This window comes from Bos indicus, chromosome 2 (assembly GCF_029378745.1).
Source record: "Bos indicus isolate NIAB-ARS_2022 breed Sahiwal x Tharparkar chromosome 2, NIAB-ARS_B.indTharparkar_mat_pri_1.0, whole genome shotgun sequence".
NCBI classification, from domain to species: Eukaryota; Metazoa; Chordata; class Mammalia; order Artiodactyla; family Bovidae; genus Bos; species Bos indicus.
The window spans coordinates 62,926,023-62,942,429 of NC_091761.1; the positions used below are offsets into that span (position 1 = coordinate 62,926,023).

The following is a 16,407-nucleotide window of genomic DNA, read 5'->3' on the forward strand; positions in this document are numbered from 1 at the left end:
TACTTAATGACACTGAACTGTACGCTTTACGATTAAGCTGGTACATTTTGTTATGTGTATTTTACTACATTTTTTTTAATTGGTAAAAAAAAAAATTAGTGAACTCAGACTATTTTTTTCCTCAAGGGGGGAAAAAAAATCATGCTACTTGGGGACACAGGAGAGCAATGAAAAAGGAAATCATAAACTGTTCACATAAAAACAATTTATATACATTTTTAAGCTTTTCAAGTTCCAGGCTTAGCTACGGAACAGACCAACCACACACATCGACTCCACCCCCCGAAAGACACAAGAAGCCTCTCACCTCACTGAGGTAAATAAAAAAAGAGCAGGTGGACCCATCCACTCCGTATTCTGCGTAGCAGGGATCCGAGCGCCACATATTTTTCATCCACTGAAACAACCAGAGGAGGAAGAGCACTGGTGAGCAGCCATTCACTGAGCGGGCACGTCTGCCTAGAGGCTGTGAGATTCCTCCAGCAGTAAAGCCCAGGAGCGCTGGTGGGGAGGGATGTTTTCTCAAGAGCAAGTGCCTCATAGACCCTGGCATGAGAGTGCCCTCCCGGAGACCTACAGTTGCACCAGCCCCAGCACGGAGCCTGGAAAACAGCACGGGAATCAAGGCAGGAGCACAGTGTGCACTTAAATCCCATATGGGAGCCATTTAAAATGCTCTGGGGCTCGTCTCGCCATCCTAAGTGATGTCTGAACAGAAAACTTTTCTCTGAAAGCTACTGAGCAGGGAGTGGTCTCCCCAAGGTTTGGCCACATAAATGCAGTGAAAAACAAACAAACAAACGTTAAGAGTCAGAGTGGCCAACATCGTCTGGGCACTCAACTGCACACGCAAATGTGACATTTAAATAACAATCTGGAGACCTCACAGCTGAGGCCTGGGGACTTGGGAGAAGGGAGCTGGACACTAAATCATGGAAGCCCCTTGTCTTTGGCTCTTGAAGGATCACCCGCTGGAGGATGGGAAAGAGGGAAACGCAATTTCAGACACAGCAGGTGCCTGCAATGCCCCAGCTCTTTCAGTCTGACCAGTTAGTCACTGTTGACTAATCCCATGGAGCTGGCATAAGCAGGGAACGGTTGTCACGGCCACAGCCCCAAACTGGCAGGGCTGATACACCCCCTACATGACTTCCTTAAAGAGGGCTCGATCACCCATCTGCATCGCTGGGGAGGAGAGGAGAGGGAAGGGGAAGCCAGGGGCTGTCAGTGCAGGTCGAGGAGGAGGGGGTAAATGGATATCACTCTTGACTTACCTTGATTTTCCCCTCGCAATGGGGGTAGCCATCCATAGGAGGCAATACACATTTTTCTTGAGCTCCATTAATGATATCTGAAAAAGAGGGAAAAGAACAAAGGATACCATCAAGTTCATGGCAAGTGCGGGGCAGAAAGAGAAACAGAAAAGAGAGGTCTATCCTGGGAGCCACGTTGGCTCTGACCCCTCCAGCTGGTGACATGCTGACTGGTCTGCAGTGAGGACTTGACCCAACCACAGCCAGTCTCCAGGGTGGTCGGAGACCTGTGACGGGTGAGGCCAAGTCTGAAAGGAAGAGTCAGGCCAACCATAGTGAATACTTAGAAACTTGCAACTGTGAAACCGAGAAAACAAACAAGTGGGCGGGGCTGAGGGGCGCAGGAAAAGAAGCCAGGAGATTAGGAGGGTCCCTGGGTCAAGCCAGGCTGGGTCACGAGGACAAACTGAGGCCACGAGCAGCTTCATGAACATGTGTGCTTGTCACTTACGGAACTGAAAACAGTGGTACAGATGAACTTATTTACAAAACAGAAATAGACTCACAGATACAGAAATCAAACTTACAGTTACTACAGGGCAAAGTGGGGGGCGTAGTGGAGGAATAACTTAGGAGTTTGGGATTAACAGGTACATACTACTATATATAAAATAAATAAAGTCTTACTGTTACAGCACAGGGAAATATACTCACTATTTTATAATAACCTGTAAGGGGAAGGAATATGAAAATATATATATATATATATATATAAAAGAGAAATCATTTTCCTGTATATCTGAAACTAATATAACACTGTAAATCAACTATACTTCAATAAAACAAAACACACAAGTGCCTGAGTTGAGGCAGCCCAGGAGAGAGAGAGGTGAAGGTGTGCAGAGGAACAGAAAGCCCCAAGATGCTTGTGCAAGGTACAACTTCTTACAGACCCAGTTCTTATATTTCCACCAAGATCTCCTTATTCTTCCAATCTTTCCTCCCAATAACTCCCTTTCTATCAGCAAGCTCAAGTGGACTCCTATTCCTTGTAACTACAGAATCAAAACTAAAAAGAATGCCCTCCAGAAGCTTACGGTTAAGTGATGGACAGCAGACAAACTGGTCAACAACTGAACAGTAGCTTAAAGGCCTTATATTAGGGAGGGCCAGGGAAGGATGCCCATACCAGTCTCTAAGCATCAGAGAAGACTTCCCGCACCCAGAGACATCTCGGCTGAGATGTGAAGGTGCAGGAGTGAGCCAGGTAGGGGGACATGGTAAAGACGGTGGTTCAGCGAAACGTCCACATGGAGGACCTGATCTGATGAGAGTGAATGAGGGTGAGGTACTGAGATGCGAAGAGCTGACTCACTGGAAAAGACCCTGATGCTGGGAAAGATTGAAGGCAAAAGGAGAAGGGAGAGGATGAGATGGTTAGATAGCATCACCTACTCCATGGACATGAAATCTGAGCAAACTCCAGGAGACAGTGAAGGACAGGGGAGCCCCGAGTGCTGCAGTTCACGGGGTCGCGGAGTTGGACATGACTTAGCGACTGAACAACAACAACTGAGAGTCAGGCAGGACCCAAACCAGAAAGGCCACGAAGACTCCAGCCTCTGTGCTAAGGGCATGGCTGGTGGAGAACTGGAAAATTTTAAGGAGAAGATAATTATGATCAGGCTTTTGTTTAGGAATGATCATTTTAGTTGGAAATTAGGACACTCCTAAACCTACATGCTTCTCTTCTGGGACCAACTATATTTTCTAGACACACTTGGAAAATGTCCCCATTTCTCACTGCTGACCATTTTCAATTCAAAGTACTGGTCAGACATTAGATCCCAAACTACAATGTCATTTGACAGTGGTATTTAAACAATGTTGATGGCTGCTAGGGCTAAAACAGAAGTCAGTGCAAAGAGAAATTTTAGTTGTACCTGTTCCTTGAAATTCAGTTCATCTGAGAGTCTAAAACAGAAACCCCAGACCTCCTGATTGAGCCTTTTCAATGAGCATTCTACCTGCTAAGGATAACTAGAGCGTAAAATCAGTATCTTCCTTATCATAGGTTGGAGGCTGTCAGTTAGTTGATAACATAAAAAACACTTAGCTTGTTGGAGTCTTTGTTTTCCCATCTGTAAAATCAGAATCGCTGCACTTCTATTTCATGCAGGTCTTATTAAATAAGTTAACATTTGTAAAAAGCCTGGTTGGCACTCCTATCGGCTGGTATCAGAGACCACGGCAGGTGCTTAAGAGTTGGCATTTGCTGTATAATTCCACACAACCTTCAATCACTATATCCAGGAAAGCAGTGTTTCAAATGCACAGCTGCTTCTGGAAATGAATTCTCTTTGTTTTTAAAATAACCACAGGCTTGAATGGTGGATCTCCCGAAAATTCCCCTTCTGTCTCACTCGCACGGCGACAGCCAGCTCCAGTATCCTCAGACAGATGGGCTGCCTTACCAAAAAAGAAAGATACTTTCCAATGACTACTGCTCCAATGACTAATTCCAATTTTGCTCACATTCAACAAGCAAATAAGAGGCAGCACAGGTTCCGAGAAACTAAGCAGAGTCTAGAACTGCTGAAGTTTGCGGGTAACTGAACATTTAAGGGATCCGTAGAGGTCAGTAGGTTTCCCAGGTGGTGCTAGTGGTAAAGAAGCCCCCTGCCAACGCATGAGACATAAGAGACTCAGGTTCAATCCCTGAGTTGGGAAGATCCCCTGGAGAAGGGCATGGCAACCCACTCCAGTATTCTTGCCTGGAGAATCCCATGGATAGAGGAGCTTGGTGGGCTGCAGTCCATAGAGTTGCAAAGAGTCAGACAAGACTAGAGCGACTTATCATGCATGCATGCATTAGGGGTCAGTACCTCTCTTACGTTACACACAATAGGGATTATTCTAGTTCTGGACGTTTGGAGCCAGAAGTGGAGGTATGCTAATGTGGGGCAAAGAGAAACCACCAGGTGATAAAATTAACCAGCAGGTCCATGAAGGGTGCAGGCAAAGCCTGGTTGCTGGCAGTGTGGGTCCACATCATCTAAGAGTTTCAAGGAAAAAAACTATGTTATGCCAACTTTTTCTGCAAAGGGCTAGACAATAAATATTTAAGGCTGGGCAGGCCACATGGTCGCTGGGATGTAGCCGTCACAACAGGGGGAATGGAATGATGTGTGTGGCTGTGTTCCAATAAAACTTTATTTACAAAAACAGGTTCAGACCCTGCTTTTTGCTATGCTAAGAGAACCCCCAAAAGAGGATCCTCGCTTATTCAAAGACCTGCTGAACTGACGTTTTAAAGGACATCTGCAGGTACTCTCCTGCCAGGTGTGCCCTTCCTCCACACACTTAACACCCTTCCTCCTTTAAAACTGAGTTGGAGCATCCATCCCCACCTGAAGAAAGCTGAGATCCTTCCTCCCTATCCCTATGTTCAATCAAGACTGAGTTAGGATTGAGGGCTGCCCCTTCAGCTCCTGGCCCTCCCATGGCAGTGAGCAATCCTGTTCTCTTTTTTGCATCTGTCCACCCCCTTTCCTAGGACATGAGAACATTGTGGGAAGGTTATGTCTTTCTGCTCCATCACCAGGCATTCAGCAAGTGCTGCTGGACTGAATGAACACTCACATGTTCTGCCTGACCCCCACCTCCCCCACTGCCACATACACACACACCTGACACTTTGGATCAAGGAGAAGGAGACTAAGCTGAGACCTCAGTGTTTTTTATTTCTCTACTAAGCAGCAGTGTGTCAGCTAATCCACCAGGGGCTTCCCTGGTGGCTCAGAGGTTAAAGCGTCTGCCTCTAATGCGGGAGACCTGGGTTCGATCCCTGGGTCGGAAAGATCCCCTGGAGAAGGAAATGGCAACCCACTCCAGTACTCTTACCTGGAGAATCCCATGGACAGAGGAGCCTGGTGGGCTACAGTCCATGGGGTCACAAAGAGTCAGACACGACTAAGCGACTTTAACTAACTAACTAAGCAGCAGTGTGTCAGCTAATCCAACAGGGCTCCTCTGCATTTCCATGATCTTAGGAGGGCTTTTTTCGCTATTTGTTACACAGTGGTGGGTTTGAATAGATGGCAGCTTCCAGAAGTGCAGTTCGTGGCTGAAGGCTCTGAGGTAGGTGGGATCTGTGAAAGGGAGACACAGGAAGTGCCAGCCTTTTTTCTGAGCACGGGGTTGAAATGCTCCCAGAATCCAACCACCAGTAAGTAACCTGAACAAGACCCTCCACTACCCCCCAGGCCCTGAGGAGTCTCAGCACCTCACAGGGCAGTTCCCCATCTTGCTTCCATTACGAGGACAAAAACCCAATGAATCATGTTTTTATTAGATTTTTCTAATAGAAACAGAAGACTTTTCTATCTCTGGAAGAGCCTCCAATCTCAGTTCATTCCAGTCACTCAGTCATGTCTGACTCTTTGTGACCCCATGGACTGCAGCATGCCAGGCTTCCCTGTCCATCACCAACTCCCGGAGCTTGGTCAAATTCATGTCCATCAAGTCCGTGATGCCATCCAACCATCTCATCCTCTGTCACTCCCTTCTCCTCCTGCCTTCGATCTTTCCCAGCATCAGGGTATTTTCAAATGAGTCAGTTCTTCGCACTGGGTGGCCAAAGTATTGGAGCTTCAGCTTCAGCATCAGTCCTTCCAATGAATATTCATGACTGATTTCCTTTAGGATGGACTGGTTTGATCTCCCTACAGTCCAAGGGACTCTCGAGAGTCTTTTCCAACACCACAGTTCAAAAGCATCAATTCTTCGGTGCTCAGCTTCCTCTATGGTGCAACTCTCAAATCCATACACGACTACCAGAAAAACCATAGCTTTGGCTAGATGGACCTTTGCCGGCAAAGTAATGTCTCTGCTTTTTAACATGACTACTTTTCAAGGGGCATTTAGCTTACTGCTCATGAGGCCCCTCCAAAAAAGGAGACATGATTCTGCCAAGATATGTTACTAGAAGGTTCTTCCTGCTGTTTTCCCCACCCTCCCCCACATGTCAAATTGTTTTTTTAATGGTGAAAGGGCAAGGTACTAATATAAAATGCAAATGTAAAATAAGATGCTAATGCAAGCAAAGAAACTCAGCTCTTACTATTGTTCAGGATCCAGTTTCATTTCTCACCGTCATAACCAGCCCAAGTAGTGCCCCGCACTGAAAACATCACCTCTGAACTGATTCTGTGGTGCTGTCAACCAGGTATTAGAAAAAAGGCAGGATATCTAGGTGTGAAAACTCTGTTGTTTTATCAGAGTAGTAAGAGGTCAAATATTAGGCTGAATCTAAGAGAACAGTTTTATTATCAAAAACGCTCACAACTCAGGAAGAGCACATGTACTGCAGGAGAAGTGACAGAAGATGCCATAAACACATCCAGAGCGAGGTGTTCCTGTCAAGCGTGGAAACAGATTCTCCCCGACAGCCCTAACATGTGTATACAGATTGAGAGAGACACAATGGGATTTCAACTATACATTTGGAAGTGACAGAGACCAAGAGATATGGAACCAGGCAGATAGATGTTTTTAACTCATGCTTTTCTCTGCCCGAGGAAGGAAGGAAAGTGGGAGAGAACGGGGTGGAAGTAAATGGTGAAGACAATCTCAGAGGGATGGTGACAACAGAAAAAGGGTGATTCAGGAAATGAAGGTGGATGATCGTGACCTCTCAAGATATATGACCAGCCTTTTGAAAGTGCTGGTACACATATTGTCACATTTTACACTCACCACATCCTCCTGAACAAGGAAGGCAATTACCTCATCTTATGGTTTGGAAAGAGGCTTCAAAATCCTCAGCATCTACCTCCAAACTCAGCCCACAGTTACTTGGAATTTCTCCCCAAAGCCTGTGGCTTGCCATGTGCTGAGATGTCAAAGCCGCATCCTTGAAAGATATGGTCTGTATCCTCGAGGAGCTCCCCAGGGCTTGAGGAGCAACCACATACAGCAGAGTGAGGCACACATCAGCGGAACCCCTCCTCAGATAAGCCTCCTGAAAGGCTGGACAGCCACCCTTTGGCTAGCCCCCACCTACTGCCGGGCACCCTGGCAACTCTGCAGAATTTTTTTTAAACAAATAAATGAACTACCGTTACAAAGGGATCAAGAGCCTCAGTTCCAGAGAAGTGCAGGGAGGAGAAGGAGAATGAGCCACAGAAGAAAGGGGGTGAGCATTCCTCACTGGGAATCCCTAAACCAGAAACTCTGAGTTCCAGACCACACACTAAACAAGCTGAAGGAATCTGAGTTCCACACGAGGAAAATGACAGAAGGAGCAGCAGTGAAAAAAAGATTTGTTTCCTATGCAGAGAGGGAGGAAGTGGACCCATTCCCTGGGTGAATTACTGATATTCATGCCTTATCAGTATTTAAAAAGAGAGGCTTATAGTTTTGTGAGATATGATCTTCATGAGTTCTATGCTAACTGTCCTGATGCAGTCACAAACCAAGCACAGACACTGGGCACCACACAAGGAAACCTTTATCTTTTAACTGCGCAGTTCAATGCACATACATGGAGATGCTGTTGTGTTTTTAAAGTAAACGATCAACCATGCAGCATCATAAAACACTCACCTACTCAAACTCACATTAACTTAATGATAACCATTGCTCATTTTGAAGGACAAAAGTGATCCAGAAATATAGTTATAAAAAGAAGCTCGTAACAAGAGTCTGGCAGCCAGGTGTCACTCTGAATCTGATTCTATCAATGCTTGTGGGTGGTACCACCTGTAAGAAAGTCAGCTACAAGCTTCTGGTTGATGATGATAAAGTGAGGACATGGAGGGGAAGGGAGTGGATGTGTGTGTGGAGGGAGGTGGAGGCTGAGGAGGAGGTGGGAGAAAAGGAGAGAGGTGTGGTTGTAAGAAGAAAGTTATTTCAGAATGAAAGCTGACCCTCCCAAGAGAGCCTCCTTTGTGAAAGCTCACTTTTCTGAGTATTAATTATAGCAAAGGCAACATGTGTTTTGAAGTGGCATTTCTTTTTAAGAACTTGTAAAACACGGTGCCATTAATTTTTTAATCTAGAACTCAACAGGCATCGATAGGTTAAGTGTTTCTGATTTCCTTACCATCACTATTTTAACAGAAAAGGGGGGAAAAGATAGAAAAAGTGTTTTAGAAGCCTCTCAGAAACCTCAAAAAACACGACCATCTGTCCACCTCCGGAAGTTTTAGGAAACCTAGTTCAACCTCCTCGTCCAGTTCCGTTGCCAACAGCTCAGATAACCATCTTCATGAGTGAGGGCCTGATCCGCCCAAAGGTACCCCACGCATATTTCCTCTTAAAAGATAAAGGGTCTCCAGTGATCTGCTTTGTGTGTAAGACAAGGAAATGCTTCTCTGGGAACACCTGATAGGAACACACAGCCCCAGTTATCAGATGGCCCCTGCAGGGCGCCCACGTGAGCACTGCGCCAGCCGGGAGCCGACTCCAGCTCTGCGCTCAGCCTGGAGACCAGGCTCTTGCCAGCACCTCTGTCAGCTGGCCTCGTGTCAGGAGTTAATAGCAATAAATCGGACAGAAATCAGCCATGGTGAAATGTAATCTCCCATTAAAGGTGACCTCACCAGTCATTCTCAGCTTGGCAAATATTCATTCAGGGCCACTTTATATCTGCATTATGAAAAACTGATTTAATTTCTATAACTGAATCATGTACACATATTCCAGACCCAGGGCCCACAGGAACAGGAAACTCTCTGCCCCCTGAAGGAGCTGGGGCAGTCATGATGGGTAATGGGGCACGACACACTCAGACTCCCAGGGATGGACAATGAGCGCCTTGAGAAGGGTTGTCTGTGTTTTGTTGGTCTTGTTTGGGTTTTCAGCCCAAGAAGCTAGAAATGCAATCACTGTACCAAAGAATTTCAGAGTTGCAAAGGACTTTCTGAAGCCATATTAGTAAGCTGTTGACTTTTCCTGATTCACAAGAATGCACTGAGTGATGAAGTGCCTTCCTTATTCAGTGATTTAACAAAATTCGCTAATTACCTCCCACGCACAATGCATTCTGAAACCCTGGCCTCTGTCTTTTAACTCAAGATTGTTTCCACTTCTGGCTTTTGGTATTAAAAGGCACACCACCACCAGTATATTCATGTTCTACTCTAGAAATCTGAACAGTCAACACTGAAGAATAAAATGACCAATTTTCACTTGTCTCTGAATAAGTACTCCAAGGGCCTCATGGACTTGCTAAAAACCTGGAGCTACAGTCTGACACTGTTTCCCCATCTACTTCCCATGAAGAAATGCTATAGGCATACTGGAAGTCAATAGGAAAATCACATTTTATGAAGTTTTCCAATTATGCACAGCTTTTCAAGGATGGTATTAATGTGTAAAAAGAAAGAAATTGTGAGGACTATGAAAATACATTGCCAAGTATAATCAATGTCAAAATTTCAAATCATAGTAATAGCTAAATAAACCTATATTATTTACGTTTTCTTCTGTTACACCCTGTGTATATTCATGTTCTACTCTAGAAATCTGAACAGTCAACACTGAAGAATAAAATGACCAATTTTCACTTGTCTCTGAATAAGTTCTCCAAGGGCCTCATGGACTACTAGTTATGACCAACCTAGAAAGCATATTGAAAAGCAGAGACATTACTTTGCCAACAAAGGTCCATCTAGTCAAGGCTATGGTTTTTCCTGTGGTCATATATGGATGTGAGAGTTGAACTGTGAAGAAAGCTGAGCGCCAAAGAATTGATGCTTTTGAACTGTGGTGTTGGAGAAGACTCTTGAGAGTCCCTTGGACTGCAAGGAGATCCAACCAGTCCATTCTGAAGGAGATCAGCCCTGGGAGTTCTTTGGAAGGAATGATGCTAAAGCTGAAACTCCAGTACTTTGGCCACCTCATGTGAAGAGTTGACTCATTGGAAAAGACTCTGATGCTGGGAGGGATTGGGGGCAGGAGGAGAAGGGGATGACAGAGGATGAGATGGCTGGATGGCATCACTGACTCGATGGATGTGAGTCTGAGTGAACTCTAGGAGTTGGTGATAGACAGGGAGGCCTGGCGTGCTGCGATTCATGGGGTTGCAAAGAGTCGGACACGACTGAGCGACTGAACTGAACTGATCGCTTATATGTGGAATCTTAAAAAAAAAAAAAAAGAATTTACTTACAAAACAGAAACAGACCCAAAAACATAGAAAACAAACTTATGGTTACCAAAGTGAAAGGTAGGGGAGATAAGTTAGGAGACTTGGATTGGCATGTGCACACTACCATATATAAAACAGATAACCAACAAGGACCTACTGAAGGGCACAAGGACTCTACTGAATATTTTTTAATAACCTATCAAGGAAAAGAATCTGATATGTGTGTGTGTATATATATATATATATATGTATATATTCATACATATATATGACTGAATCCTAAATCACTGTTCTGTGTACCAGAAAGTAACACAACATTGTAAATTGACTACACTTCAATGAAATAAATTTTTTAAATAATTAAAAGATTCTAGGAGGGGCAGGGTTCATAAGAATGTTGTATGTGTGCACTCATGCACACACACACCCTATTCTGATATGCCCCTAGGTACTGCTTCTGATAAATCATGTCAGATTCCTCGGAATTCACACCTAGGACCCAATATGCACAGTGGGCAGAAAACAGCTGCAGGGTCCTCCTGCATTGCAGGTGGAGCTGTTAAAGAATCCACCTGCAATGCAGGAGGACCCTGGTTCGACTCCTGGGTTGGGAAGATCCACTGGAGAAAGGGAAAGGCTACTCACTCCAGTAATTTGGCCTGGAGAATTCCATGAACTGTCCATGGGGTTGCAAAGATTTAGAAACGACTGAGTAACTTTCACTTTCACTTTAAGACGTATACAGAGGAACACAAAGTAATCTTTACCTTGAGGGAGCCTAGAATACACCTAAAACTTGGCCATCAGAAAAGGCAGGTGGCAGCCCAGTGCACTGGAGAATAAAGGACTGCAGATGAGCAGTAGGCGGCAGTGGCCTGGACTTGGCAGCCAACCACCATTCCTCCAGTCTCATCTCCCTCTACGTCATAGTAACAGAGTTTTAAGCTGAACCCCTGGCCGGCCAGGTAGGGCCTCTGTTGCATCTAGATATCACCATGAGACTATGCTCAGGCCAAGGAGACATGAGAGGGAGTTACAGAGCTACAGGACTGGCCTGAGGTTGGCCAGGCCAAGTTTGCAGTTCTGATCCCCTCCCTGTGGGCTGGAAGATAGATCTGTGATGACTCAGCAACATGGGAGGGATGGGGAATCTCGAAAGGCAGTGTGTGGACAAGAGCCACCCAGGAGGCCTGACTGTCGGCTGCTGGATTATCATGTGAGAGAGAAGACACTCTGTCTCACCGAAGCACTGTGTTTGGGTCTCTTCGTTACAGCAGCTTAGTTTGTTCCTGAAATAAGCCTCAGGCAAGTGGGATTTCAGTTGAGCTTCAAAGCAGAAGTAGGAGTAGACAGGAGGGAAAAAGGAAGATGACCACTGCGTAAAACAGTGATGAGGACAACCAACACAGACTGAGCATCGGCCAAAATCCATGCATGTGAGCATCCCACTTAATCCTCACAGTGACTTGAGAGCTAGTAATACATACACTACCCCTATTCTACAGCAGAGGACACTGATGCCCAGAAAGACTGACTAACTCGGCCAAGGTCACAGAATAAATCTGCCTTTCCACATATTAAAATCATTTAGCGGGCTTTGAAAAATGGACTGTATCCTCCAGAGATTCTAATAGTCTGTAGAATGGTTTGGTCACTGTGCTTTTTTATGCTCCATTCACCTAAGGTGATTTTGATGGGCAGTTACTGTTGAGAAACAATAGAATAAATAGGGAAGTAAGATGGTTACCCAGAAAAAGAGGAAAGGCTAGAAATGGAAAACAGATTTTTATCTCTTGTTTTAACCCCGAGTGTCCTACTGAGACAGCAAATCCACCCCTCAGTAGAAGAGAGCAATCCATCCACCATCAATGTCTGAGAGGTATGGGAGTGGGGAGGGGGATCAGTCTGGCTAAAGCAGTGACCTCAGAGCAGGAAGAGACAGACTGGAAAGACTAGCCGGCATCACACCTCCCAGAATCACAAATTTCCCACTGCGGGAACACACTGCATACACTTGGGGCGTGCGTGCAGTGGCACTGGGGAAGAAAGGCAGTCTTTGAGGAGAGAAGCAACACCCTGAAAAATGTGAAACCCAAGGAAAAAGCAAAGCAACAGCCATGTGCAGGATGAAAATTTGATCCTGTGGACTTCATCAGCATCAGGTCTTTATAGTTGAGTAGAGTTTATCTTGAAAGTTGTAAACTGTCTAGGAGCAGAAAGCTGTCTTTGCTGGTAAGGAAGCTCATGCTATTTTTCCAACACGGGGTCTTGAAAGATAATTATGAATGTTTAAGCCCTTCTTTGATTTATAGCCGTTTCTAATGCCATTCTTTTTCCATTTACATTTAATGAAATTCTCATTGATGCCTACTTGGCAGGTAGGGGTAAATTCTTTTCAAATTTTCAAATGTTTTCCAAAATGATGTGGCATAAGCCTCTCAAGTTGTAAAATGATAAATATCTGTCTTCTGACTATAGTTAACACTGCTGTGTGGTTTATCTCAAAGTTGCTAAGGGAGGAGATCCTGAAAGCTCTCATGACAAGGGGAAACAAAAAAACACCTTTTTTTTTTTCCTCTCCAGCCTTTTTTTCTTATTGGAGAGGATGGATGGATGCTAACTAAATTTACTGTGTCAATCATTTCACAATATTATGTAAGTCAGGCCTCCATGCTGTACACCTTAAACTGACACAGCGCTGTATGGCGATTGTATCTCAATAAAACAAAGGAAAACATCGGTCTTGTCTATGCTTCAACTAGTAGATCAATCCTCTCATCAAATGCTATCTTCCCACCCCAACCACCATACTATGTGCCTTCTCATTATGAGGCAACCTGCATCTGGAACTGACACAGCAAAACGTTCCAAGAGAAAGCAGCCCGCCATGTCCTGGTGTTTGAGTGCTTGACCACATTGCACCCCAGCAGTGGAAACAATAGAAAAGGTGAGTAGAGATTCTGTGCTGGAGAGGACTGAGGTATCTAAGAGATTGCCACTGGGATTATCGCTCAGTTTCTTACCATTAGGCAGGTTACTGGACCCTCCTGAGCCTGTTTCTTCATGCAACAGATGGAGTCAGTAAAACTTGCTAACACCTGAGTTACCACCTTTACTGTGTCAGGTACAGCCCCTGGCACTCATTTACTGTCTCACATCATCCTTAGCCTTCAAAGTCAAATAAGAAATGCCGGGGGAGATAGAGCTGTAAGAAAGAAAGATGTGTATGTTACACTGAAATATCACATGCTAGCTCTCGTTCACTCAATTCGCCTATTTGTAAAATATACTTGTTCTACTGTCCCTATATCTCTGTGTCGTTACCCGTCTCTGATTCATTTTAATGTCACAGTACTTGGTGGGGTGTGAGATACAGCCAGGGACTAAAATGCTTTGGATTTATGGAAGGAAAAAAGTTCAAAGTCTTTTTAAATGAACAGCACAAAGGACACACTGTAAACTCTAAGAGCTCTGGGACTGGAAGACAGAACTGAGTGTGCAGTATGATTTAGGCCATCAGCATTCTTTTCATGCATAAATCTACCTATATTTATCTCCATGAAGTATCATATTCTATAAATTTGTACTTCATTTCCACTATCTTTTCTTCTGCAACAAAATGTTCTTTGGCATTTTAAGTAACAATGTAAGGGACATAAAATATTCCATGTGGCTATTATGTATCCAGTTATAATAAATGGACATAACAGTCACTAAATTGGGAGAATGTCACTTTTATGCATCAAAAACAAAAAGTTATAACGGTATTGTATATCCAGAAAAAATAGTTTCCATATATAATATTTTAAAAAATAAGATAAATGTGGTTTGCATCAACATAGATGGACCTATGAAGCAAGCCAGATGGAGAAAGATAAATATCATATGATATAATTTATATGTGGAATCTAAAAAAAAAAAAAAAAAAAATTCAAAAGAACTTATTTCCAAAACAGAAAGAGACTCACGGACATAGAAAATCCATTTGTGGCTACTAAAGGGGAATGGTGTGGTGGTGGGAGGGGGGAGGCAGTGGGAGAAAGGGATAAATTAGGAGTTTGGGATTAATATATTCTTGCCTGGAGAATCCCTACAGACAGAGGAGCCTGGCCGGCTACAGTCCACGGGGTTGCAAAAAGTTGGACACGACTAAGCAATTAAGTATAGTAGTACTATATATAAATTAGATAAACAATAAGGACCTACTGCAGAGCACTGGAAACTTTACTCAATATTTTTTAATAACCTATAAGGGAAGGGAATCTGAAAAAGAATGTATATAGTTGTAAATCAACTACACCTCAATAAAAAAGTAATAAATAAAAAAATAATTCAGACATTCAAATAAAAAATAAGATATACTACTGACAGATTTTAATGCTTTCTCAGCTGTTAACTTAGATTCAAGAAAGATTAAATGGGAAGTAGATGGCAGACATTAAAAATTCCAGACTTGCAAAATTCTCAAGTTGGGAGCCTTAAGGCAAGTTTCACACCTATTCTCCTTTTTCAATAAACAGGAGAGGGCTTTTCATAATGTCCCTCTTTTCACATGCAGCTTACTGTAACAGCCACATGTCCCTGACACTTAAAGAATATACAAATCTTCCGTCTCCCCTCCAACAACAAATACTTCTATTTTTCTTCTAAAACACAGTTAAGCATAGCTCACACATTTCTAACTATTCGTATCAAACTGTCAAAGTGTTTGGAGTTTGGATTTCGCTAAGTAAAAGAAATGTACACACAGTGTATGAATGTATGTATTCTTTGTTGAAACTAAAGAAGAAAAGCAAGCAATACGGAATTAATAATTGGAGAAGATTGGCTATGTGTGTTAAGTCGCTTCAGTCGTGTCTGACTCTGTGCTGCTCTACAGACTGCAGCCTGCCAGGCTCCTCTGTCCATGGGATTCTCCAGGCAAGAACACGGGAGTGGGTTGCCGTGCCCTCCTTCAGGGGATCCTCCGGACCCAGGGATCTGACTTGCATCTCTTAAGTCTACCTGCCCTGGCAGACAGGTTCTTTACCACTAACGCCACTGGGGAAGCCTATCCCTAGGCTATTTTGATTGTACAAACTACTAGAAACTACTGTTCTCCCCCTTCACACAAGGCCCCCTTTGAACCACCTGTCATAAGCCTTTTTGTAGCTGTTGGTAAAGACAGGAAGTATGATTGGACATCAGACATCTACAGGCAATGAGCAAGTTCTTTGATTACCCTTTTAATGGGAGATCAAGATAAATTTTTTCATTCACTCATATGAACTGAGTTTTTCCTTTTGTTTTGGTTGCTTGGTTATAGCCTCTCTCCTCGCTTTTTAGCATGGAAAAATAAATTGTAAATTAATTTAGAATCAAGATGACACCCTGATAATAAGTTTTAGGTACTACAAAAAGAGGCAGAGTGAGAACAAAACACAACAAAAAAAGAAGCTTAAGGTCTACAATATTGAGAACACCCTCCAGTGCATCAAACCTTTGAGTACATGTTAGAAGACAGGCTGAGAGCTACTTAATTTTTAGGTCCATTTGACTTATCCAGAGTTGCATGAAATCTGCAAGCCCCCTGGCACACCACATACATGCTATGCCTGCTAGATATGTCCTTGGCTAGGGGGTTGCCTCTCAAACACCAAGTTGTCTTAAAACCTAATTCCTATCTCTCCTAGCCTTTAATAGGTTTTTCTTCTTGTGGAAAGGAAACATGTCTGCCTAAGACCATATAAATTTGGACAATGGTACTCAGCCTGAGAAATTGCGAGGCTAATGGGCATATACTTAAACATTATGTCTTACCCTGAAATGCTAGTCATCTACTCAATAGAAAACATTAGTAAATACATGAACACAAGTTCTTTCTAGTATGAAAAATGATTTTCAATGGCCTAGGAATCTGTTTCAGAAAGTAGGAAAGTTGGTTTTTGAGTCAGTTCTTTGCCAGTGGTGACCCTCTGGCAGTGGGATTACCTGAACGTCTTCACCTAAGGACCCATGCCA

At 43.7% G+C, this 16,407-nt stretch overlaps 1 protein-coding gene across 7 annotated transcripts in view; it reads right to left on the reverse strand.

Annotated features, from left to right (window-relative positions):
* The window catches only part of MGAT5 (alpha-1,6-mannosylglycoprotein 6-beta-N-acetylglucosaminyltransferase), a 397,375-nt gene that overhangs the window by 172,770 nt on the left and 208,198 nt on the right, over window positions 1-16,407 (reverse strand). For all 7 annotated transcript variants that reach the window (XM_070799867.1, XM_070799869.1, XM_019973660.2 and 4 more), the window contains 2 exons: window positions 1,275-1,351; window positions 308-397 (listed from right to left, as the gene is read on the reverse strand). In XM_070799867.1, coding sequence (XP_070655968.1) covers window positions 308-397; window positions 1,275-1,351 — 167 coding nt within the window. The remainder of the gene's footprint in view (window positions 1-307; window positions 398-1,274; window positions 1,352-16,407) is intronic.